Below are 24,952 nucleotides of genomic sequence, written 5' to 3' on the forward strand. Positions count from 1 at the left end.
GGATCGCTGAAAGACGACATTGCAATTTAATTTATTTACTCATTTTTTTTCTTTATTGGCTTGATAAAAGGTAAAAGCTAGGGTTGTTTTGGGAACTTTATGTTACCATTTGGCCTTGCTTGTTGTGTGCACGCTACTCTCTTTAACGGGTTGGGGTTGATTGTTATTAGACTATCAAGTCAAATTGAGGTGGATGTAATATTTCAAACCTCAAGAGGTGTAATGGTAGTTTAGTCAAACCATAAGGGAGGCAAATGTAATTAATTCATACCAAAACGAGGAGCGGTGCGAGCTTTTAGTTTTAGCATGGGTAATTTTATTTCCTGGGAATTTGCTTCTAAAAAATGCCTGGGGACGTAGAATGCCGAGCTTCGCGTGATACTCTGATACAAATTACCATCGACTGGTGGAGATGAGCGAACAGTACTGATCTCTAGGCCAGACAGATTGCCTTGTTTGGATTATGATTTTGTACCGAAATTTTTTTATGTTTCTCAAGAACATTAATTTTTTAATTACTTTTTACACTGCTATTTTTTGACAAAAATTTTTAAAAATAGCAATAGAAACGAAACGGCATTGAATTTTGTATGATAAATGAACTCCGAAATGAGATGATTTAAAGTCAATATTGATTACCAGCCGGTCAATTACAATCACTTCCCAGCGTCCCACAACTCTTTCTTGAGCCATCGCGGAGAGAAGGAAGTTGGGGTTAAAAAATAATAAATAATAAAAAAAGGGGCGAGGGAGAGACCTGCGGGGAGGAATGAAAAAGGAAAACGGAGCACCGCCTTGGCAATTGGATTTTGTAGTTCCGGGTCTGAAGTTGGATATCATACGAGCAGCGGGAGGTTCATAATTTGTAAGTTGATGTTTGCAAGGAGCCCCAGAATCTTTACACGATCCGCATAAAACTCAATCCAGAAACCGCGCTTTCTCGTCTGAGGAAGCACCTCACCTCTAACTCTCTAAGTAGGAGTGGTAATTAGAGTAATAAAAAAAAAAAAAAAACCCTAATCCCTTCGGGAAGGAATCAGGTCTGCTGCAGTTGAATTCAGCTCAACCTCGGCTGAATACAAGTTGGACGATGGGGAAGAAACAGCACAGCAAAGATCGGTTGTTCCTAACGAAGACGGAATGGGCAACGGAGTGGGGAGGTGCAAAATCCAAAGAAATTCGCACGCCTTTCAAACGCCTCCCTTTCTATTGCTGCGCGTCCGTACTTTTTCTAATTTCCATTCATACTCCTCACCTGTTTTTTCTTTCTGGCTAAATCATTTGTTGGATTTTAATCGCAGTCTTACGTTCACCCCATTCGAGGATCCGGTTTGCACCAAAGACGGCAACGTCTTCGACATCATGTGAGCATTTTGTCTTTCACTATATTAATTCGGTCGTGACTCTTTTCTCTCTTTCTCTCTCTACTTGAATACGTAACTTTTTTTATTTAAGCTTGTCAATTTCAATAAGGGAATGTGGCTTTTGATGTTTTCGTTAGGAACATAATTCCTTACATTAGGAAGTTTGGGAAGAATCCAGTTAACGGGGCTCCGCTCAAGCCAGAGGACTTAATTCCACTTACTTTCCATAAGAATGCTGAAGGTGAATATATTTTCTTCAGCTGTCTTGGTATTGAGTTTTCCTCCTAATATTTTGAATAAGATGTTTAATTGCACCTGGATTGATTACTCAGTGCTGAACATCGTGACCGTGTTAATGTTTATATCTGTGATGATGAAACTTCATTTTTAGCTAAAAAAAAATACATATAGAAACTCTCCAGCAACCGTCATTGAGGACTTCAAGTTTTTCTACGTGAACTAAAGCAATTTTCAAAACTTATTGACCTTTGCTGTTGTTTAGTTAAAAGTCATCCCTTGTGTTTCTTATGGTGTAGGCATGTAGCTGATAATTTTCATTTTTCTGTACTATCATTTTTTTCTTTGGGTCATTTTCTCTTTTGGTGCATATATTTCATATACTTTGGGTGATTTTTTTTTTCTGTACATACAATCTGTGATTTAAACTGATTCACAGTGCAGTTGATACAAATCTCTTTCTTTGTCAAGAAACTGGTAGTAATGCATAAATTACTCTCATTGGTACTGGGTTTTGTATTTCTTTCAGCATGTTGATAACAGTGATTTACTAGTTGTCTTCAGTTAGTGTAGGCTAATACAGTGAGAGCTCTTCTGATATGGAAAACTACTAGTGCTAGTCCATGAAGTGGAGAGGAAGCAAGCTAGGATGATATTTTCCCTGTGCGATTTTGCTGAAGTTCAGGATATTGACTTCTCCTTTGCGTTATTGTTCTTATTTTAAGTTTTTATGAATTTCTGAATTACAAACTGATTGGTAGCCAGATTTTACGTTTTTGGGCAGTAAATTGAATCATTCAGTTATTTGCATCCTTTGTTCCTTATTATATTGACCCGAAAGTAGTTTACTATGCATGGTTCAGGATCTGTGTTTTATTCTGTTTTTGTCCACAAAACTGGAGTTAAGCCATGGAGTGGATTTATCAACTAATGGCAGGAGAGTGATTGGTATATCACTCAGTGGATGTTGTATGAAGGGGCAAGAAGTGTGAAGATGTCTCAAACTTTTTATTCTATTTTATTTTATTTCTAAAACTGTTTTCTGTACAGCAGTGACATAACCTGACAGTGCTATTGGTTGTAAACAAATAACGTATATAATCATGAAAAATCATGCTTGTCCAAGGACCAGATGTTTTGTGGCGCTTAAGATATACGCATAGTTTGTATACTATGAACTTTTCTCGCTGTAGTTGTATCCTGACGAATCTTTGTTCTTATTATCGCTGGTTCTCCATTATTACTTGTGCACCACCATTTCACCTAAACTTCTCATGTTCCATTTGGTATGGACAGGTAAATGCACCTGCATGATATGATAGCCATCTTTTAGCATGAAGTTTCTCAGTCTTTGCTCATCTGGTATAGCAATGCAGGCGTTTAATGCCACATATAGTGTTATCCATTATTGTGTTTATGCAGGCGAATATCATTGTCCGGTGCTGAATAAGGTTTTTACAGAGTTCACACACATAGTTGCAGTGAAGACTACTGGGAATGTGTTCTGTTATGAGGTACTTTTTTTTGTACTACATTTTCTGTTTCCTGATGTTAATCCCCTGTTGTCTTGGCACAAATTTACCATAAGATATTTTGTAGGCTATTAAAGAACTAAACCTTAAAACCAAGAACTGGAAGGAGCTCCTTACAGATGAACCATTCACTAGGGAAGACCTAATAACTATACAAGTAAGTTCCAATATAAGTCTCCTGCTTGGCAGTGATGTGCAGTTAATTTAGACATTTGGCAGTGTGATTGTAATACAGTTATCCTGATTTGTTTGATTGTCTGCTATAGAATCCAAATGCACTGGACAGCAGGGCTCTCCTTGATTTTGATCACGTCAAAAATAGTTTGAAAGTTGACGATGAAGGTGAAATATTGGTTTATTGTCCTTGTCAATTAGCTGTTATATGGGTCTACAAGTTTCACTTTTTGAAGCAATTTTTGCAGAATTAAAAAGGATGGAATCAGATCCCACATATAATATAAATGTTACTGGGGATATCAAGCAGATGCTAAAGGAACTTGGCACTGAACAAGCAAAGGAAATTGCTCTGCATGGTGGCGGTGGAATCAAGGCAAAAAATGAAAGAGCTGCTGCACTTGAGGCTATATTGGCTGCAAGGTCACGCATAAAGGATGAGTCCAATGGGAATGGTGAGTCAGCCAAGAAGGCTTATAGTATTGTGGATGCTGCTTCTGCCTCTGTTCATGGAAGAAGTGCAAATGCTGCAAAGTCTGCTTCAGATGATAAAACAGCTGCTAGAATAGCTTTGCACATGGCGGGTGAGAGGACACCAGTGAATGCCAAGCTGGTTAGCATCTTTTTATTTGAAAAGACGCCTGATATTTTAGTCTTGGTTCTGACAGACAATACTTATGTCTTCTTTGTGAATGATCTGCAACATACTAACCATTACTTAAAGACAAGCATACCCCAACTTTACCCTTAGGTGTCTAGACTGAGCTTCCTATTTTCATTCAATTAGTGGGTGTTTTGTGAGAGTGACGAAGGTTAAGATGTTGGCTAAACAAAACTCTCTTTTTTTTGGTTGCTTTGGAATTACCCAATAAAATTGGACTCGAGTAATTGCAGAAAAAGGTGTAATTGTCCCTTTCATTGTTTTACTTCTGGGGTATAAAAAGAATGTAAAAAAATCATTCAATGCCAGATGCTTTTCTTGCCAACAGTAAATACAATTAGGCAAAACTCAAATGATAGCTGAAGAGTTGAGTCATCATTGGTAAATCAGCATGACATAGTATTTTGTTCTTCTGTGTGCTCCAGGTAAAGAGTCGTTTTACCACTGGTGCTGCTTCGCGGTCCTTCACTTCTACTGCTTTTGATCCTGTTACCCAAAATGAGTATGAATACATCAAAGTTGAGAAGAACCCAAAGAAGAAAGGCTATGTTCGCCTGCAAACAACACACGGTGATCTAAATATTGAGCTGCACTGTGATATAACTCCAAGAACATGCGAGAACTTCATCAGTTTATGTGAACGTGGGTATTACAATGGAGTAGCTTTCCACAGAAATATAAGGTACTCTAAGCTTATCTTTTACACCAAAACTAGGCGTAGAAGATCTTTAATGATTGGAATATGCTTGTTGACAAGGAGGATTGTGCTTTATATGATATACAGGAACTTTATGATTCAAGGTGGAGATCCCACTGGGACTGGAAAAGGGGGTGAGTCGATATGGGGAAAGCCCTTCAAAGATGAACTAAACTCTAAATTGCTTCATTCTGGAAGGGGTGTTGTTAGCATGGCCAACTCTGGTCCTCACACAAATGGTTCACAGTTCTTCATCCTGTACAAATCTGCAAATCATTTGAACTTCAAACACACAGTGTTTGGTGGAGTTGTAGGAGGTTTGACAACGCTTTCTGCCATGGAGAAGGTCCCTGTTGATGACGATGACCGGCCTCTGGTTAGTGGTTCCTCTTTTAAGTCTCCTACTCATTCTGAGCTTTTGCAGTGTGTGATACAGGCAACATATGTTTCTAAATTCTTAGTTGTGTATCCCAAACATTACCAGTCCCAAATTTGGCAAAGCCTTTTTTTTTTTTTTTAACAAGAAGACAGAGCCCTTTTATAGAATTTGAAAGTCAGATGTTTAACTTGTACAGTTGTTTGATTATTTTGTGTTTATCTTGGTTGTCAAACTGCTAAAGAGGCGGTGTTTAAATTTTTTGGGCGCAATTCTTCCCTTGCCATTGACTTTTAATTTTCTTTCTCCTCCTGTTCCCTTGCAGGAAGAAATCAAGATAACTGAAGTAGAAATATATGTGAATCCTTATGCAGATTCTGATGAAGAGGACGAGAAGAAGAGTACTAATGAGAACAATGCTGAAGATGAAGAAAATGTTAGTCCTGGATCTGATATTGTTCAAGCTGTCTTGCGTCTGTATTTTTTCCCCCACTTCTACTATTTAAATGGCTTATTTATTTCTTTGCATTTCAGGATAAGGTTGGCTCATGGTACAGCAATCCAGGGACTGGAACTTTAGGGAGTCAAGGTTTGGGTGGTGGTGTAGGGAAGTACTTGAAAGCAAGGAATTCACAGGTTGAGTCTACTACTGCTGGTGACAGCAGTCTACCCGCGGTTTCTGTGACAAAGAAACGAAAAGTGGGTGTCTCAACAGGAGAATATAAAGATTTTTCTTCGTGGTAAGAGTTGCAATAACTGCTAACCTCCCTAGACAACTGAATTTGCTTGATGGGTTTAGCCAATGTTGATACAGTTTAGCTGCAAGGAGGATAATGGATGACTTGAACCCTGTAAATGCAGAAAGTCTGTATTTTATGGTGTATAAATGATGCAATTGAGAGTATTTGTACAGAATCTGTAGTAGCAAAGTTTATAAAGACCTTGGTACTTGAGGCGTTTATTTTAGTTTGATGTTCCCAGTTTTGATGGGTTTTTAGGAACTTTTGGGTGGAGTCCTGATAATGTATTTCTTGCTTCCCATTTCTAGTAGCTGAGGTTGATTTAATTGGATGGGAAGTATAAATGGGGGATCTGTGGAAACAGTTGTGTGTGTTTAGTAGCCTGGACCTGGAGTATCTTGAAAAATGTAGCGGCGGTCTGGCCATCATGGAGCTGGAAGCATCATAAAGCACACAGCGGCTCTAGCAAAAGGTGATGAGAAACCAGCATGATTGGCCCAGCATTCCACGGAAGCATGGCGCTCGGAATTTCTTACTCCTTTGAGAGCCCATACTGATGCCTGCCGTTCCAGTTCCAGTTATCATGGACCGAACATAACCTGCATCTGCGTGCATACTTTCATTATTGGTGGCAAAAGCCGTGGTAGTGGGCCACCTGACTCGCCCTGGACCGAGAGCTTGTCTTACAAAGTTTGTACTACAAATGATGACTTCTGCAAAGCTTATCATTCAGTTCTCAGGGGCCTGTTGACGTACGTCGCTGTGGCTCATTTCTGTGTCTTCTTTTGCTTGGGTGTATTTCGGCTGTTGCTTCAACTTCAAATGTACATTGAGATTGGATGTATACGACCGAGTATGACAATTTCTTACCCTTTTAAGTTTGAATTGTTTGGATTCAATTAAACTTGCCTCTCGTTTCCTACCCAAAATAATAATTAAAAGAATGCCTCTTTTTTGGTCAATATTGATTAAATCGTGGACTTGCATATCTGATGACGGATGATTGTTTGTCCCGAGTTTTCAAGATATATGTGCTTTCTCCCACTCTTGTTCAAATTTTCTTCGTCAGAAATGTATTTAGATTTATTTAAGGCTTTACTTGGTTCTAAACTTTGCTTGGGGTGTTCTTTTGGGGGTTTATTTTTTGGGAATTTTTTTTGTTTGTTTTTGTTGTTTTGGGAAGGAAAAGAATACAAGCTCAATTCTCATTCTATTCTTATATTTTGGGAAATCGAGCAGAGTGATTTGAAAACAAAGAAGAGTTAATGCTGATACATACCCATAACCAGTAAAATATTCACGCTTGTCTATTTTTAGTGCTTTAGTGTCTTCATTCTACAAATTCCTTCATAGTTTCCTCATGGAATTTGAGCTTGTAAGTTTCATCACTGCTAAAGTCAGGAGCTCAAATCCGGTGATGTCTAAATGTGTTTTTTTTTTTTTTTTTTAAACCTAATACACACCTAGGTAGACAAAGGACTAAGTCCATAGACTGGTTTATCAGTCTTTGTTGGCTTTTGTAAAGGATTAGAAAATTGTTAACCCAACCTTACTTACTGGATTAAAGTCATTAAACTACTCGAAGTTTGAATGAAGAAGAAAGAGGTTAACATATACTTTTCAGTCCAACACAGGAAGACTATTATCGTGTTTGGAGTGGCGACGTTTTGTGCATACATTATTCTACAAGGAGATGTCCTTTTGAGGTAGATTAAGTTATAGTATTAAAAGGAAAAAATTGCAGTAGGACCAACAGATCCATTGAAACATCATCATTGATCATATACTCTACAAATCTCTTTTGTCATGACAATTTGCATGAGCGAGTTACTTCAGGAAAAGGATATTGGTCTAATGTGTATGGTCGCTGCGATTATAATAATGCTTCTTGATATGCTCTTTCAATAATCAAGGAATTTAGTACTTGGAACACCTCCAAAACGATATTCTTCTTGGGAACTTGACCGACCCTTGCGATGACCAGCTTGTCCTTTCTCTGCAGAGTGGAAGAGAGGGCAACACACACACACACACACACTCTCTCTCTCTCCCTCTCCCTGTGTTTCCACGGTCGACAATTTGTCTTCGAATCCACTCCAAGCCCTACTCCTCATTTCTCGAAAACGAACAGCAACAGTCCAAACGTGGAATTTTCTTCAATCATTGATGGATATAGCCACGAATTCGAAATTAAAGGAGTCAAGAAAAGGATTAAGTATGAGCTACTCCACTCCTCACAAACTATCCTTCCTTCTTATTCTACCCCTATTCTCTTCTACTATCCCTTTCCAACTTCTCGACTCTTTTCAATCCATTGAATCTTGATCTCCAGTTGATAAATTTGTGCATTAAACACACAAAATAGCCCACAAGAAAAATGTCAAATGAGTAACATTTAGGCAAGATATTTATGTAAAGTACTTATCTCTTTTAGAAATTGTTTACAAAATTTTAACCTTCTTCATTTTTCTAGGTAACACTTCCTAGTCCTATTTTGAACCCAATGCTAGTGAGCTTGTGTGATCCTGTTCATTTGATTATATTAATTTGGCGCAGGCGTTACTCTCGAATCATCACAACAAGCGTGGACGGTGATGCGCTAACTAACGTCCATCTTGGAGACATCTGGTTTACTCAAGGCAGATGCAGGCGAAGATAAAATGCCTGTAAAATTAGTCTCGTATATTCATTGAGAGATGTGGACTTTGTAGTTTTCTAATCTACTTAATTAACAAGGGTTAAGTGATATGTTGGGGTATGACGTCCATATCAAATTCCACAAATTGAACCAACCAAACCGCTTCTTTTCAGAAGATTTGTAAGATTAATTATTTCAGAACACAGAAATTGCTTCAAAGCTCATCGCATCAAACTAACTTTTACTACTACTACTACTACTTGCACAACTATTGCACAATTTGCTAATAGTGGAATGACACAATTAACATGGCTCCCAGGGTTGGCTCGGCTGGTGTTGGGGAAGTCTCTTTAGGTCCTGGCATCGGGCGGTCGCGGTTCGACTTCTGTTTGGGCACAAGCACAGTGGGATTAGTCGGGGCCGGATTATTACTCCGTCGAATCCCGGATACCCACTGTGTTAGTAAAAAAAAAAAAAGAATGAAACAATTAATATTATTATTATTCATCTATATCTGATACCTATCTAGAGCAGGCAGCAGCTGCCTACTAGCTAGGTAGCCTGGTGGTTTCAAGTGTGCTTGGTTATGGAACATGATAGTATATACGTATGGGGTTCAGAGAAAAGTGAAGATGGGGAGCATGCCCTGGATATAGAAGAAGAATGCAAATATAGTATTTTGACGCCAACTTTAACATATAGTTATATGATACAAGCGTGTGGGTTTTTGAAGCGGTATGAGGAAAGGAAAAAGCAGGGAATTTTTGGCAGACTTTGGAGAGGGATCAGGAGGCAAGGAATATCAATTGTGAAGCGAGAAATGGTATGGCTGTGTTGGGATGGTGGTGGGTTGGATGATGATGGTGCACGCCGGCAGCTTTTCTCATGTCTCTTTCTCCATTTCTATCTCTCTCCTCTCCCCACGAAGAACCATTTCTCACGCCTGCTCCACTGAATAATATTTATTATTACTCCATCCCTAAGCTATCAAAAGCTAATCCACTAAAGCCCCGTTGGAGGGTATGGTCATTTCTCGACTCTTGCTAGCTAGTATCGTTTTTTCCTTTTTTTTTTTTTTTTTTTCCTATTCTTTTGTCAGATAAATTCCACAGCAGAACGCATCATGCTATTATCTACTCCGTGCCCACTTCTACGTTTTAATTTACCAAGAATTTCTATTTTAGTCAAATCCCTGTTAAATTTACAAAAAAGAAACTCCAATAACATAAACTAGAAATTAAACAAAGAAACCACCCCACCACCATTACTGTACTCCATTCCTATCATCGATTCCCCAAAAGAAGAAAAGCTAATTTTTGCTCATCAGTTAGATTCTCCCCTCCTCTCTCTTTCGTCTTTCCCCACCCGACCCGTCCTTGCTCCAACATATTATTCCTCTCTCCAATTATGTTTATGTCCGAGAAAAGCTAACTAATTCTTAGTAGCTAAACTCCAACTTGAAGATCCTCCTTTCACATTTCTTCTCTACTCTACTCCAATTCAGCGTTTTTAAACGCAAAACCAACTCCAACATCTGCTCCTCGTATCCGATACTCCCAACAGAATCTCGTTCAAAAAAAGCAAAGAAAACGGGCGTTTTAATTTTTGATGTGCTGTCTTCTGTTAAATGGATACTTTGTTTAGACTTGTCAGCCTCCAACAACCATCTGATCAGTCCTTCAACTCCAGCAGAACTTCAAGCAGCTCTAGATCTTCTAGACAAAACCACCATTACAACCAACATCAACAACAAGAAGAAGAAGAAGAATGCTTCAACTTTTTCATGGATGATGAAGACTTCTCCTCTTCTTCTTCCAGGCCGCACTACAATCCTTACCAGCAGCATCAGCAGCAAACTTCAAGCACCCCAACCCCTACCACCACTAACACAAGCAGCACCCCCACTCACCATCCCTATGAATCAGCTGATTTTTCTTTCTCCCCTGCCAGGGACATAAACCAAGAATTTGCTTCTTCGTTTTCTGGCAAGTGGGCTTCCGATATTCTCCTCGAAACAGCCCGAGCCATTGCGGATAAGAACAGTTCTCGCGTGCAGCAGCTCATGTGGATGCTCAATGAGCTCAGCTCACCCTACGGCGACACTGATCAGAAGCTCGCCTCTTATTTCCTCCAGGCCTTATTCAGCCGCATGACGGACTCCGGAGAGCGATGCTATCGTGCCTTAGTATCTGCGTCAGAAAAAACTTGCTCTTTCGAGTCAACTAGAAAAATGGTTCTGAAATTTCAAGAGGTTAGTCCGTGGACAACTTTTGGACACGTTGCTTGTAATGGGGCGATCCTGGAGGCTGTTGAAGGAGAGCCTAAGTTGCACATAATTGATATTAGCAACACGTTTTGCACGCAATGGCCTACTCTTCTAGAAGCCCTAGCAACACGAAGCGACGAAACCCCGCATCTCCGCCTCACGACGGTGGTGGTCAGCAAGGCTGGCGCCGCCGGAGGAGGAGCCGCGGGCGTGCAAAAAGTCATGAAAGAGATAGGTAGTAGAATGGAGAAGTTTGCTAGACTTATGGGCGTGCCCTTCAAATTTAACGTGTTACATCATGCAGGCGATTTATCCGAACTAAATTTATCTGAATTGGATATTAAGGAAGATGAGGCACTGGCCATCAACTGCGTAGGAGCATTACACTCGGTTTCAACGCTCGGTAATCGTAGGGACTTTCTCATTTCCATTTTTAGAAGTTTGCAGCCTAGGATCATGGCTGTTGTGGAAGAAGAAGCTGATCTTGATGTAGGATTTGATGGTTACGATTTTGTCAAAGGTTTTCAAGAATGTTTGAGATGGTTTAGGGTTTACTTCGAATCATTGGACGACAGTTTCCCGAAAACGAGTAACGAACGTTTGATGTTGGAGCGCCAAGCTGGACGCGCCATAGTTGACCTCGTGGCGTGCCCCGCTGCCGAGTCGATAGAGCGGCTAGAGACCGCCACGCGCTGGTCACATCGCTTACATGCATCCGGCTTTGGACCCGTTTCGTTTAGTGACGAGGTGTGCGATGATGTACGCGCCCTTTTGAGGAGGTACAAGGACGGTTGGTCAATGGCACAGTGCAATGAGTCGGCCGGAATTTTCTTGTCCTGGAAAGATCAGCCGGTGGTTTGGGCTAGTGCATGGAGGGCCTGATCATGATGGTGACTCTCTCACTAAAGAAAATTTTGGAAAATGGTGGTGATCTGCGCACGTGGGAGAGGGGTCTTATGGCACGTGCCTGGCGTGGAGTTTGGGGGTGGAGAAGATCGTGAATTTGTTTTTTTGTTTTTTTTTTTTTTTGGGAGCAGAGAAAGAAAGAAAGAAAGAAAAAAAGAAAGACGAAGAAGAAGAAGAAGATGATGATCATGAAGTTAAAAAAAAAAAAAAAAGAACGCACCAAGGCTTTTCGCATTAATCCAGTGGAGCGGAGTAAGATGGTTTTTTATTAATTGATCATGTAGTTTATTACCATTTGTGATTATTTTGTTGTTTACAAGAAACTCTTCTATTTTGGTTATATATTGTGATCTCTCGTGCAAGTTTCTTGATCGTCGCCTGGCTTTGTTGCATTCGTTCGTTCGTTCGTTCGTTATAGGCCGGCTCTCCCTCTCTCTCTTTTTTTTTTTTTTTTTTTTGGATAATTGGGCTACTATTATTCTTATGGCAGTAGTAATACTATTCCATTCATCAATCATGGTCACATCATTGATGACAGGTCTAACTATCCATTTTGGATATGAGTAACATAGTTGATATCAATTGTCTTTATGGTTAATTCAAGAAATGCTGGGACAAAGAGCTGTAATAACGTCGTTGATGAAACTCCAAATCATCTTGCAATCTCCCCAACCATGTCTGGACAAAACCCCTTCACATACACACCACTTTATTGATAAAAAATAAAGTTGGTTGTCTCTAAACATGACATCAAATTGCTTGTAGCATTTTCAATTAAGGGTCCAAATTAACCCGGGTGGAGTTGGTATTAGGTACGCTTAGATGATATCAGCTCTGAGGTGTTAAAGGTAGTTATTGATTTTTTATTTTTTTTTTATAAAAAGAAATTGTTTCTCAGTTTACTTTGAAAAAAAAGAAAGAAAGAAAGAAAGAAAGGTCGTCGCCATCTTTGTTGGGACCATAGAATCTCCGGACGGCCAAGTTTATGCTTGGGAATCTAACAAAAGGTGTTTATTCATTAGTGGAATTATGGGCTTGTAATACGAATATCAAATAGGAGGGAGAGAGGGAGGGCGGGCGGTGTCTGTGCCTCTCCCTTTCTTTATCGTATTTTTCTATGTTTTTGTCCATCATTTTCAGGGAAGAGCGAGAGCTCCTCTTTTCTTTCTTTTTGCCGTGGGATGGAAATGGGATTGGCCCCCACCACCACCACCACCACCACCATCATCTCATCTCCCACCTCCTCTGCCAGCGATCCAAATTCCCTTTCATCTTATTATGGTGGTGTTGTGTACTTTTGGCCCACGAAAAGAAAGAAATGCAATTTAGTAGTGGGAACTTCTTTTTAGGATTTCATATCTTAATCTTTCATTCTTTTGACGAGACCTGCCCCCCCTCCACGCTAACATTTTCACAAAACTTTTCTACCTTTTCGGTCTTCCTTTTCAAACCTTTCCGCCAATAATTTCTGTCATCTGCGTGGGTTTTAATCTGGGGTTTTAAGCCTCTAAAAAGGCGTGGCCTTGGTCCCATTAACTTGTTGATTACTATTTTATAACTGTGGAAGAGCCTCTTCTTCCTCGTTCTTCTGGTTGGTTTTGTCTTTTCAAAAATATTATTGTTGTATAAGATCGGTTGTCTATGGGGCCAGATTGATGCAAGTTGGCAACAAAGTGCAATTGATGGCTGGCTGATTGAGGGCTAATTTTTGATATCTCGATCGAGCTTCTCACCGATTGGATTCTCGTTCAAGTCAGGCAAACCTCTCACATGTACCGTTGCCCAACCCTCCCCCCTCCTCTTTTTTCCCTCATTTTCAGAATGAAAGTGAAAATTATAAAGATGAGGAGGAGAAGATAGTAAAAGTCACAAATTTTTACTGTACGTTTAGCTCCAAATCCTGCTTGGGGATGACCTTTCATCTGTACATATATATATATATATACTAGGGGAAAAAGCCCGCGCCACGCGCGGGAGTTTAGTACCTGTAATTAAAGATAGTTAATAATTATTATTTGGTATTTTGTAGTATAAGAATTGAAATATGACATTTTTATTACGTGATATTAAACAGAAAAATCATAAATTACATATTGAGTCAAAAAATATAATATGCAATGAAATATAATTATAAGATATGATCAATCATTTTGCGTTTAATTAGATAAAATAAAATATCTACTTATATCTGCTCATGCATTTTAGGGATATTAAAATTTGTTATTTAGTTTGAATTTGATCTTGATATGAGGGTAATCCACCACATTATCTTGTCATATAAGTGAGATTTGAACAGTTAGCATTCTTGAAGAAATTATTGCCAGTGGAATTTCAGTTCTTGCAAGCCAAATTCTTGAATTTATATTGATTCCAATGACATATCATCATGAAACCTCCACATTGACGAATCAATCAATTATGATTTATTGTATGATTTAGGACATATAGCAAAGCATCTCCTTCTCGATAGGGGTTACAGTTACAAAACATCAATTTTTGACCTAGTTGCGAAAATATACAATAACTAACACACTAATCTAGACAAATAATTATCTCAAAAAACATCTTAATCCACTCAATTCAAGAATTAAAAGTAATGAAGTACATACTTTTAAGTAGATGGTTAAACATATTGGGAAATCAAATGAAGTGAAAAATGTCTAAATGGAATCATCAATAAAGTAGCAAACAATTTGAAAATTACAGTAACTAATAGTTAAAACAACAAAAGAAGTAGATGCAATCTATAAATGAAAAAATTTATGATGATAAAATTATTTTAAACCAAAAATAACAATTAATAAATGTGATCTCCTCCCTATCAAGTCTATCTAACATAGACAATTGAATTAAAACACTAAAAGAAGTATTGCATATACAACTTGCAAGATCACATATTTCTTACAACCAAAAAAGTAGATTACCTAAAGAAAACATACCTATTGAGAAAGATGCTGCAAAATGGGAAAGAGGGGTAGCTAATATAGCAACATCCGAATTCAATAGACTATATGATTGTAATGGAACGAAGTTATAAGTAAATGAAATGAATTTGAATAGATGGGGATTACTATGACAACGGCCAAGAAACCAAACTTCTCTACTAATCAGCATTAATTGTGTCTTAACATCTATATATCATAAGTTTGCAAATGACTGATGAGAAAGGCTTTAAGAAATTAAGAGACTTGAATATCAATACAATTAAATGATTATAAGGGTTTTTATGTAATTTTACTAAAACACAAGTTGATTTCAATTGTACCCAATGTTCAATCAAATATCGGTCACATGTTAAACTTACCCCTAGCTTTAAATATCTAAGAGGACATTTAAATAATTATTAAATAACCAAATTAGCTATAATGATTCATATTCAATACTCCAATTGCACTTTAAATACTCTCATATTCCCAAAATAGCCCCATCTTTGCGGTTGAAATCTTTGCCCTAAACTCATTCTTATATAGTATAAGGATATACACACACACAGCTATTCTGCTTTTCTTGTCAGAATCTACCATACTAGTTAAGTACTGTCTGATCGAAGATATATCATTAATTCTTGTGAAAAAATGGCCAATTTAGTTCCTAAACTTTTTTTTTCCGTCGATTTAGTCCCTATATATTATTTGTAACCAATTTAATCCTTAAACTTATATTTCGGTTCCAATCAAGGAACTCAGCGGCGGCACCACCGCATAATTTTCATCATGCTCCTAATCCAGAAACCCAAAAGGGGTATTTTAGGGACTTCAATGTTGGGGACTACCTCCCTCCCACTCTTCCTTTAGTCAACAATGGCAACCCACATATCTGTAAAAATAAATGACACACCCAATTCCACCAAGAACCAGGACATCATAAACCCCAAGCTTTCTTTCTCTCTCATGCCCCAAAACCCACGGTACGACATCAGAGAAAGGCATCAATTTCATCCTCATAAAAAACTTGAAAAACTCACACTTATCATCCATTTGCCCAAAAAAAATATATCCCTATCAGTTGAGCCAATGCATCCCTTACAGCCCATCTCATTAAAACAAATCCAAACAGCCTTCTTATCCCCAAATTTTATCCATCCCAAATAGCTTTGAAAAAGTTCTTGGATTTCCCTAACAAATCATTCGCAACCTGATAAAATACAATTCCTTTGACCCAGCTGTAAGTAACCAAGAATGCCAAGATCGCGTACCCATATGCAACTGATAAAATCCCAACAAAGTATATCAATGCTGTGGTGTCGCATCAGCCTAATTCAAGACCCCCTAGCAAGAAGTGTAAATCAACAACAGCATTTGAATCCTTGGTGGAATCATTAGCATCAGGATGTAACGAGGCGCTTTCTTAAGGAATTTCTAATGGCTCTGGAGGGTGTATAAAGGCAACCACACCAGACCGTACTGCGAAAGAGACACCATTGTCCACAATGGGGTCGGGCGAAAAACCCTAGATTGGAGTTGAAATTGGAGAGAATCACAAAGGTTGAAGATGGAGTGGGCTTAATCGGAATCACCCAAGAAGAAGTCTTCGTCAAAGGTGTGATGACGGCGGCGAATATGGTGAGGGTGGTGGTGGTGGTGGTATTGTTGGTTGCCAAATAGGTTGAGATGGGAGACGAGGGACTTGAGAGAAGGGTCGCCATTGATGGAAGAGATGAGGTAGTGGACCCCCTTCTCGACGTTGAAACAGAAGGCGAAAACGAGATAGATGAGGAAGATAAAGGTGAAGGGATGTGAAATGAAGAATCGGGTGGTTTTCTTGAAGATTTGGACTACTAATTGATTGCTAATCGGGGAGGGAAGTGAAGCTACTGGAGCTGGTTCGGGAGGACGGTGGCGGTGGTTCATGGCGGAAGTGAGTTTGGGTTTCTTGATTGAGTTTGGGTTCATGGCGGGAGGACGGTGCCATACATGCATACTTAAGCCCTGTTTGGCACCTGAGTTTTTTGGAAATTTGTCTAAAACTTTACTGTAGATCACTGTAGAAGTTGTAAAAAAACTTTTATAAGATGAAAAACTTTTTCCTTTTCATTTTCTTTCTTTCTTTTTCTTTTTTCCTTTTTTTCCTTTCTTTCTTTTTTCTTTTCCTTCATCCCTTCCTCCCTTCCCGCTTCTTCTCCCTTCCCCAAGAAAACCGGCACCGGGAGCCTCAGCAACTCTCATATTTCCCCCGGCTCTCCGCAGCTTCCCTCGCCCTCAACACCCTCTCCCCTCGCCGCCCAGGCTGCAAAAAACAAGCCAACCGAGAAATGGGTTGCGTCCGCACCAAGACAGTAAAAAAGTCCTCCAGCCAAGTCATCGAGCGCTACTACTCCAAGTTGACGCTAGATTTCCACACCAACAAGAAAGTCCTTGGCGAAGTCGCCATCATCCCATCAAAAAGACTCCAAAAACAAGATCGTCGGGTTCTCCACCCATCTCATGAAACGGATTCAAAAGGGTCTAGTTTGGAGTATTTCGCTCAAGCTTCAAGAGGAAGAGGGAGAGCGCCGCATGGACTTCGTTCCTGAAGAATCCGCGATCAAGACCGACAGGATTGAGGTCGATAAGGAGACCATTGAGTTGCTTGCCGTCATGGGTATGAGCGAATTGCCTGGTATTGTCCTCAAGGAGGAACAGTCTCCTCTCATGGTTGGATTTTTCTTACACAAAGGAGTATTTATCGGCCCCTTCTAATTAAAAAAAAAAAAAAGAAAACCGACACCTAAAGAGTAAAGAGAAGTGATCGGCGCCGGAACGGTAACGGAGGTGGTGGCCGGCGACAGAGGTGGTGGTGGGTTGGGGTGGGGGAAGAAGAAGAAGAAAAGGGGAAGGAAATTTTTTTTTTTTTTTGTGTTTTGGGTATTTTGAAATGTGTAAGTGAAAAACTTTGAGAAGTTTTTTTAAATTACTGTAGTTAAAGTTGGTAAAAAACTAGTATAAAACAAACTTGAGTAAAAACTCAAGTTCCAAACAGGCCCTTAGTGTGACATTGGGTTGGAAAAAAAAATTACTCATCTGTCAACGATCCCAGTATTGACTAGTTACAACCCAACATTGAAGTCCTTAAAATACCCCTTTTGGGTTTCTCGATTAGGAGTATGATGGAAATTATGCGGTGGCGTTGCCACTGAGTTCCTTGATTGGAACCGAAATATAAATTTAAGGATTAAATTAGCTACAAATAATATATAGGGACTAAATCGACGAAAAAAAAGTTTAGGAACTAAATTGACCATTTTCCCAATTCCTGTCAACAAAGATGGAAAAAACACTACTTATTTTTCCATTTAAAGCTCTTGAGGATCTCTCAAAGCGATAGTTGCAGCAACAACAGTTTCAAGTAATCGCTATTGATTTTATTTCTTTTTCTTCATTTTCCTCGCTTAAATCCAAAACATACGCTGTCAGCATTAGATGTATAACAACTAAATTAAATTTAAATTTAAAGTTCAAATTTTACATATATATCATCAGTTGAGATTCTCTATATCACTGTTCGGCGCTAAATTCAGTGCCAATCCTACTTTATCATGTAATGGTAGAAAAAATTTAAATAAACAGCACATGACAAGTTAAATAAATAAGACACTTGGTATAAATATAAAAGTAGCACTGAAAAAGTGGCTCTGAAGATCTCATATGATATATCATGCATCCAATCACGATAATATATTTATTATCAGTGTATATAAAATTAATTCTCAGAAATAATTTTCTTTTGGAAACGGAAAGGGTTGAGCCCTTAGGGAGCGTTTGAATCTATCATCTTGGGCATCTAAATTGATATCCTTACTTACTGATGATTGGAATTGAACATACTCTTAATGAAAGGGTAAGTAGAGAAAATAATGAGACCATCCTTTTAAAGTTGGCTGATGATTGAGAAAAATAATGCTAAAGCCAGTGATTAAAGTAATACTACTGGGCTTGGCCGTGGACCAGAAACTAAGCAAAAGTTTCAATAATCGCATTCCCGGGCCATGGGACATGGCCCTTGGGCATTTGCTTTAGGACCTAATGCGCGTTAATCGTGAGTTTTAAGCATATTACTTTGCAAGAATATGGTCCCACTAACATCGTGGAAATTGACAATTTATTAGTATTATTATTTGAAAAATGTTATTTGTACTCTATTTTTGGTTATTTGCATTCCCACTATTTATTTTATCATATATTCTAATAAGTGAAAACTATATGATTACAATGATGGTGAGAGTGTAATTACCAAAAATGTGAGTGCAAATAACATTCCCCTTGTTACTTCTGTTGTCATGGTCGATTCTCGTTGTGATCGTGTAAAACAAATTCATAATAAAGTTGCACAAAATTAGATTTTTTACATGACATAGACTCGCATTTTATGTGAATTTAAGGTTTCTCATGGATTAAATCTAGCACATATGGAGGGGGAAAGATAGGGATTAGCAACCTTTAGATGTATTTCTTTCTTTCCCATCCAAAATAAGCACAAAAAAACTGGTGGCTTTTCACGGAAATCCAGCAGAACTGAAGGTACTCCATCCACGGCTCCAGCAGTAGCAATGATTCCCAAAACTTTTTAACTATTAATTTCGCAAACACAACCTTTTTAATTCTCAAAACCAGATTTCATCCATGTCCCACCATGAGACACTGCGTCTATTCGCAGTTCCTTAAAATCAGTTTATAGTAAACCTTTCAAGCTCAAAGTTGGAAATTCCCTAACGTATAATTTGGTAAGTCTCGTAAGACATGTCTTAAGACTAGGAATTTTGAGGATTTACACCTTTCCAAGCATCACAACAGGTTAAAAGGCGAGGTTCACAGATATAAGCATCATACGCCTCATCAGAATTTCACTTCATATGAGAAATCAACACAGTGGAAGTAATAATGCAATATCATCAGGGCCTAAATAAGCAGGGTGAGCTGTAAGCTCAACTCACTCACCTCCGACTCTAGCAATTTACATCTACTTATTGTTGGGTTGAACTGAAAAAGATTTTGAATAAAAATGAAAAGAATAATTATAGGATTGCGGAATATATGGTACACCTCTGTGTCAAATGCAACACGCCTGTCATGTATCATTGCTTTCCCTTCCATCGGTGAGGAAGCCTCCATTTCTTATGCCAATATATGGAAATTCTGGACCACATAGGGAACCCGAAACTGTACTCCAGAGGCTCATCTACAGGCCCTCCAACAGTCAGTGGCAACCATACATACCTTGAGTCCCTCAAATCAGCTGGATTCCATCGATCAGCCACGAAAATGAACGAGCCAGGAAATCCAGGCAAAGGAAGCACACAAGTGCCCTGAGAAAAAAATGTTGTCAGTCGAAAAATTTTGTTACCACCAATGCATGGGTTTCCGATGGTCTCCCATTGTCCCATTATTGATTCAGTAGCATGGGCTAGAGCCTCATTTGGAGCCCAACCAGTGCATCCTGATGTAATCATGTAATATGTGCCCTGGTGCTTGAATAGAGCTGGGGCTTCCCGGTGTTGTCCAACAAGAATCCTTCTCATGATATTTGTCACGTCCAGATAGTCTTCATTGAGAGGTCCGATATGAAGCTCACTGTTGTCCTCTGAAGAGTATACGAGGTATGCCACCCCATCATCATCTTTGAAGATAGTCATGTCCCTGCTATCAAACCCATGAGGTCTTTTGCTGTAAAGATACTTGAAAGGGCCGGTAGGAGAGTTGCCAATGGCCACACCTACTGAAGCTTTTGTGTAGTTTGTATCATCAATATGCATCCACATTACGTATTGACCCGTCTTATCATTGTAAATGACTTTTGGCCTCTCCAGAACATTTAACTTGTGCAGATCATGAGTTTCATTCTTTTCTTCAGCTGCTAGTACGATCCCTTCATTTTTCCATGTCCACAAATCTTTTGATGAATAGCAACCAACGCCAATAACATCAACCTGTAACAAAGAGATTACTACTTTTTTGAGCCATAAAGCTGCAATGTGCATTTGAAAATAACGTCCATGATGCCTGATTTAACAAAACAAAGACACTTAACAGGTAAGCACTGTGTATCAGTTATCAAGAAAAAACACGATTAATCTCCTGTCTAAAAGGCAATGATATGTAATAGGAAGCTTAGTATGGTTTTATGATATATGTCACTAAATATTTAGAGGTTCTTGGTGCTCATAGACACCATTTGCATTGCCATACTCTTCTGACTCTCTTCTACTATCTAAGAATTTTGTCAAAACTACCAAGATTGGGTGGACCATGTAATGAATAAGACCTACTTCTGCTTTTGTCACAAACCGAAAATGAATTTCCAATTTGACAACGATGACTAGTCCAGCTAATTCAGTTGCAACTCAGGCCCCTGTTAAAAGGGAGAACCTACATGAGTTGACTACACATGGAGCATGGGATTACCAAGTTCATCTGAGGATGTACTGCAATTAATGGCTTCGGTCTAAAACTGATTGATTCTCCTTAAGTGTCGGAATTCTTCAAACATCTCCTCAATATTTTCTGAGAGGAGAAAGATTAGAACTAGCTTTCTTCCTCAACTTCTTCCTATTCTGACTTCTTGGGGACTGGTCATAAGTTGAAACTAGAGTGACTCAAAAGTGCACCACCAGTTTACCAGTAATTTCCATTCATATGGATTCCATGCTCAAAATGATCTGTGAAAAGCCTAAAGCATGTCACTTCCGTTCAATCAATTTTTTCTGAAGCATTTCATTTTGAGAACAGAACATGTGAAGAAACTATGCCCCAATGGGGGAAGAGAAATTTATATGTCAAGAATTATATTGACATAAAAAAGTTAGTTTTGTTTGTTAAACAGATAATATGAATGAAGGTAGATTACACAAAAGAGTCTTGCAATCTGAGTACCTCCGTGAAGAATAGACTAGCCAGGGGCAACCAATTATGATCGAAAATCTAAATAGCAATTGCAACTGCTCTTCTGAAATTTGTCTTTAAGCAAATCAGAATGAAATGATTCAAATTTACATTTAGAAAGCAAAGGAAAATTGCAGGCCTACTTAGAAGGTAAAGGTTACTTCATTTTGACCAAGAAGATCACAAGTTCTATTAACAGAACAAGACTCTTTGTTTACAGGGGCTACTGGTTAGACAGCATTCACCGAACTCTCAACCGTGGAGACTTACGCCGTCATTGTCTATTTCTCAAAGAAGCAACAGATGAAGGAACTTTTTACTTTGGTGGCTGGTCATCTGTCTTAGTAAGGGACTAGGATGTATGGTAAATTGAAATGCCAACTCACTGGCTATCAAGATTATACTTTTTATTCTAACCAAGTAGGGTACATAATCTACAAAACTAATATTCAATAGTCAGACATAACAGAAACACCAACATATCCATAGCTCTGCATTTAATGAAGAATCGTCAGATCATGATGCAGTGGCTAAATGCAATCCTTTAAGAGAAGAGCACCACTATCCTCCTCAGAAGAAACATCAGACAAATTCCTACTGTTTGACCTATAAGTACAGCTGACATTAAACATTTTTTCAAACCTACCCGGGCTGCACCCTTTTTGTGAGCATGATAGGTGGGACCATCTTTAAACTCTCCATACCAATAGTATGTTTCTGTCTTTTCATCGTATAGAATACCACCTCCATGGGCTTGAATTGGATTTCCATCAGTATCCAACCAAATTCTACCAGGGAAATAGTAGGAACTTTCATTCCCAGTATCCTTTACGGGATCTATAGCCATAGTCTCATCAGGAAAGAAAATGCGCCTGAGCTGGGAAGACTCGTCAAGGAATTCATCAATCAAGCTAGTGTGGACTTTCCTAGGCCTCCTTTTAGCAGCACGAGGAGATCGTCTTCCCCTTGGTGTGGGACTTTGTATATTCTCCTCCTCAACCTCTTCAAGCTCATGCAATTGCAGGCGGTGGCTTATGCGCATCTGATTTTCTTCATTATGCACATCTGTATCATGGATAAAAGTGTACAGTTGAAGTATAAGAAAAAATCCCACCAAGCTCCATGCCAACAATGAGCATCTGCTCCCTGCATTGCAACGTAAAGTGGTTGGTTTCCGGTATTTGTTCCTCATCCTCATTTTTGTTCCCTTTTAAATCTTCAAGATAACACTGCAGTTAACAAAATGCAGCCTCTAAGGAGATTTAAAACTAGTGTAACAGGCATACAATTTCAACTTTTGAACATGACAACATACACATGGAGACGTGGAAGAAAAGTAGAAGAGCAATTTTTCGTAAAGCATGCTTTAGGGCATCAAATTATCCACCATCGCAGCTCATTGTTGCGACGTATCTTTAGAATAAAGAAAATCAACTTATCTCAAGGTCATAATGGAGCTAAATACAAATCTTTTCTTGAATGATGTAGATAAAATACTTTTACCCTTACCACTGAATTTTGCCTTTGCATACACAATAGGTATATATGAAAAGTCAAAGATTATGGTCCAGACACCATAAATTGTGTCACTCAGCAACTAAAATTACCTAAAGCAATCTTGAGGTGTGACTGAAACAAACACAAGGACACAGGTAAGAACTGAAGAACATTATTGGAGCTCAAGCTCAACCCATGGATAGGTCTAGTTCGACAGAATGTTAACAACAAAACTCAAACTAAATCAACTAATGGTAAAGGGAGAAGAAAAACCTTAATACAAAAATTAAAAGATTTAAAAAAAAAGTACCAACGAGAATGTGAAATCAGCATCTACAACTTAAAATTGAATACTGGAAGAAGATTACCTAGAGCTAGCAATAGTAAAGAAACTAAGAAGTTAGTTCAAAAAGATAATGAAATCCATGGTCGGACATCTATCCATCACAGGCCAATCCAGGTAATTCACATAACTTCCAAGCCAGTATTTAATTTCAAATTGTCTACAGAGCAAGAAAAAAAAATACTAAAAGCAGAAATGCAAACAAAATATACCACCACAACAAAAGAAACACAAAAAGCAATCAGTGAAGTTGCTGAAAAAAAAAAAGGGTTTACCTGAAGAAGAAGACAAACCAGGTGGATATGGAGCACAGATTCTGGACATGGAGTTTGCTCTTCTTTCACCTCATGTACTTAAAAATTCTCCAATCCACAAACATCCCAATTTTTTTTTACCGGGTCAATACTATAATCTCAGGAAGCAAAATCTCAATACTCTGAGGTCCCAAGAATTTTTTTTTTCCTTTTCTTTTATTCTCTGTAGGTAGGAAGGGGGAAAAGGGTCAAAATTGACGGAGGAAGAGCTGAATCAAAGACCCAAATAGTAAAAGAAAAGTAAAAGTCACAGAAAAATGGAAAAAGAGGAAAGAGGAAGTAAACACTAGATAAGGCGGTGGCTTGGGTGGGTTAGAGAGTTTGATGTTGGATCGACACTTGGTATTAAGTTGATGAGCTGAGCTGAGATGATGATGGCGACCGTGTGATTGCCGCATGAGAAATGATGAGGACGACAACCAGAGGCCGATGACTTCAGCCCAAAGATGCTCTCTCTCTCTCTCTCTCAACAAACATACATTAGTAGTACTAAGTCAGTAGTTAGCTAGTGCTCTGCTTCTTTCTGGAAGATTAATGATTGGATTTCTCCCTACAGTATTAAGGTTTAATGCGTAAATTTGGGACATTGGTCGAGTTGACTGCACCTGAATGGGCATACAAGAACATAAAATTATGTATATTATAAAAAATATAAATATACATTAATCGCATAATTATACGAAAATTACAACCTTCTAGCCCTTGTCTACTCGTCCATTGCTACTACGTCAATGTTTTTTTTTTTTTTTCTTTCTGCAACCAAAATTTTCCGATTGGAAACGTTAGTGGCCAAGGCCTAATTCTTGTGGAGTTCATTTAATGAGAGAGAACCCTGTACATATGTTTGTGTTGTTTAGGAGTTGCAGAAGATGGAGGAGACAGTGTACAAAGTACGCCACATTGAAATTTAATTGATTGGTCTATGTCTTATCCTGTTCCGGGGAATGAATGGTGTTGTATTAAGGCTTGGTGGGCGAGAGTTGAAAGGTTTAAACTTTACTTCCTATTAATTGTCATAATATGTGATTTTTTTGAAAAATGTATATGTGTATGTAATGCACTTGTTTAGTACGGTGATTCAGTCTCCATCAGCTCCTCATAAACCCAATTGAACCTCCCCTTAGATTAAATTAGAATAGAGTAATATAGATAAAACGGCGATGACAAAAAAAAAAAAAAGAGAAAGAATGAATGGTGTTATATTAAATGAGCATGGTCTTGAGGTTTGGAAGTAGCTGTACACTGTGTCTTTCTCTATTTGTCTCTAGTAGAATTTATTGTTGTTTAATGATTCGAGCACTAACATTTTTTCAAAATGGATAATTTTAGTGTATTATTTGAAATATTATTTGG

The 24,952-nt window shown here is 38.5% G+C and overlaps 3 protein-coding genes across 8 annotated transcripts; 2 read left to right on the top strand and 1 right to left on the bottom strand.

Annotated features, from left to right (window-relative positions):
- Positions 1–637: 637 nt before the first annotated feature.
- LOC113702064 (peptidyl-prolyl cis-trans isomerase CYP65) lies at positions 638–6,666 on the top strand. 4 transcript variants are annotated; one of them, XM_072060464.1, is made up of 12 exons: positions 638–1,218; positions 1,302–1,364; positions 1,502–1,605; positions 3,024–3,115; positions 3,201–3,290; positions 3,400–3,475; positions 3,556–3,920; positions 4,394–4,650; positions 4,753–5,041; positions 5,367–5,477; positions 5,576–5,781; positions 6,090–6,666. In XM_072060464.1, exons 1-12 carry the CDS (start codon positions 1,091–1,093, stop codon positions 6,094–6,096), a joined length of 1,788 nt encoding a protein of 595 aa, XP_071916565.1. In that variant the 5' UTR covers positions 638–1,090; the 3' UTR covers positions 6,097–6,666. The 4 variants fall into 4 exon arrangements, with proteins under 4 accessions (XP_071916565.1, XP_027078822.2, XP_071916566.1 ...); XM_027223021.2 differs by having other exon boundaries at positions 639–1,218; positions 5,576–6,666; XM_072060465.1 differs by lacking the exon at positions 638–1,218 and having other exon boundaries at positions 1,329–1,364; positions 2,166–3,115.
- A 3,004-nt stretch (positions 6,667–9,670) lies between these two features.
- LOC113701139 (protein SHORT-ROOT) lies at positions 9,671–11,933 on the top strand. The gene has a single exon (XM_027221651.2). The coding sequence runs from the start codon at positions 10,047–10,049 to the stop codon at positions 11,565–11,567; it is 1,521 nt and encodes a 506-aa protein (XP_027077452.1). The 5' UTR covers positions 9,671–10,046; the 3' UTR covers positions 11,568–11,933.
- A 7,451-nt stretch (positions 11,934–19,384) lies between these two features.
- Positions 19,385–24,121, bottom strand: LOC113702196 (uncharacterized). 3 transcript variants are annotated; one of them, XM_027223263.2, is made up of 3 exons: positions 23,561–24,121; positions 22,092–22,591; positions 19,385–20,493 (listed from the first exon to the last, which is right to left on the bottom strand). In XM_027223263.2, the coding sequence occupies exons 1-3, from the start codon at positions 23,607–23,609 to the stop codon at positions 19,642–19,644; spliced, it is 1,401 nt and encodes a 466-aa protein (XP_027079064.1). In that variant the 5' UTR covers positions 23,610–24,121; the 3' UTR covers positions 19,385–19,641. The 3 variants fall into 3 exon arrangements, with proteins under 3 accessions (XP_027079064.1, XP_027079063.1, XP_027079062.1); XM_027223262.2 differs by having other exon boundaries at positions 22,092–22,661; XM_027223261.2 differs by having other exon boundaries at positions 22,092–22,674; positions 23,561–24,118.
- Between the last annotated feature and the right edge of the window lie 831 nt (positions 24,122–24,952).

This window comes from Coffea arabica, chromosome 7e, assembly GCF_036785885.1.
Source record: "Coffea arabica cultivar ET-39 chromosome 7e, Coffea Arabica ET-39 HiFi, whole genome shotgun sequence".
Lineage (NCBI taxonomy): Eukaryota > Viridiplantae > Streptophyta > Magnoliopsida > Gentianales > Rubiaceae > Coffea > Coffea arabica.

What these genes read in the sequence shown, in the direction of transcription:
- LOC113702064 (XM_072060464.1), top strand. Translation starts at nt 1,091, where the DNA reads ATGGGGAAGAAACAGCACAGCAAAGATCGGTTGTTCCTAACGAAGACG. An exon ending in CTCCCTTTCTATTGCTGCGC is followed by an intron (nt 1,219 to 1,301) that starts GTCCGTACTTTT and finishes TTTTAATCGCAG; the next exon opens with TCTTACGTTCACCCCATTCG. An exon ending in GGAATGTGTTCTGTTATGAG is followed by an intron (nt 3,116 to 3,200) that starts GTACTTTTTTTT and finishes GATATTTTGTAG; the next exon opens with GCTATTAAAGAACTAAACCT.
- LOC113701139 (XM_027221651.2), top strand. Translation starts at nt 10,047, where the DNA reads ATGGATACTTTGTTTAGACTTGTCAGCCTCCAACAACCATCTGATCAG.
- LOC113702196 (XM_027223262.2), bottom strand. Translation starts at nt 22,643, where the DNA reads ATGAGGATGAGGAACAAATACCGGAAACCAACCACTTTACGTTGCAAT. An exon ending in ACAAAAAGGGTGCAGCCCGG is followed by an intron (nt 20,494 to 22,091) that starts GTAGGTTTGAAA and finishes TCTTTGTTACAG; the next exon opens with GTTGATGTTATTGGCGTTGG.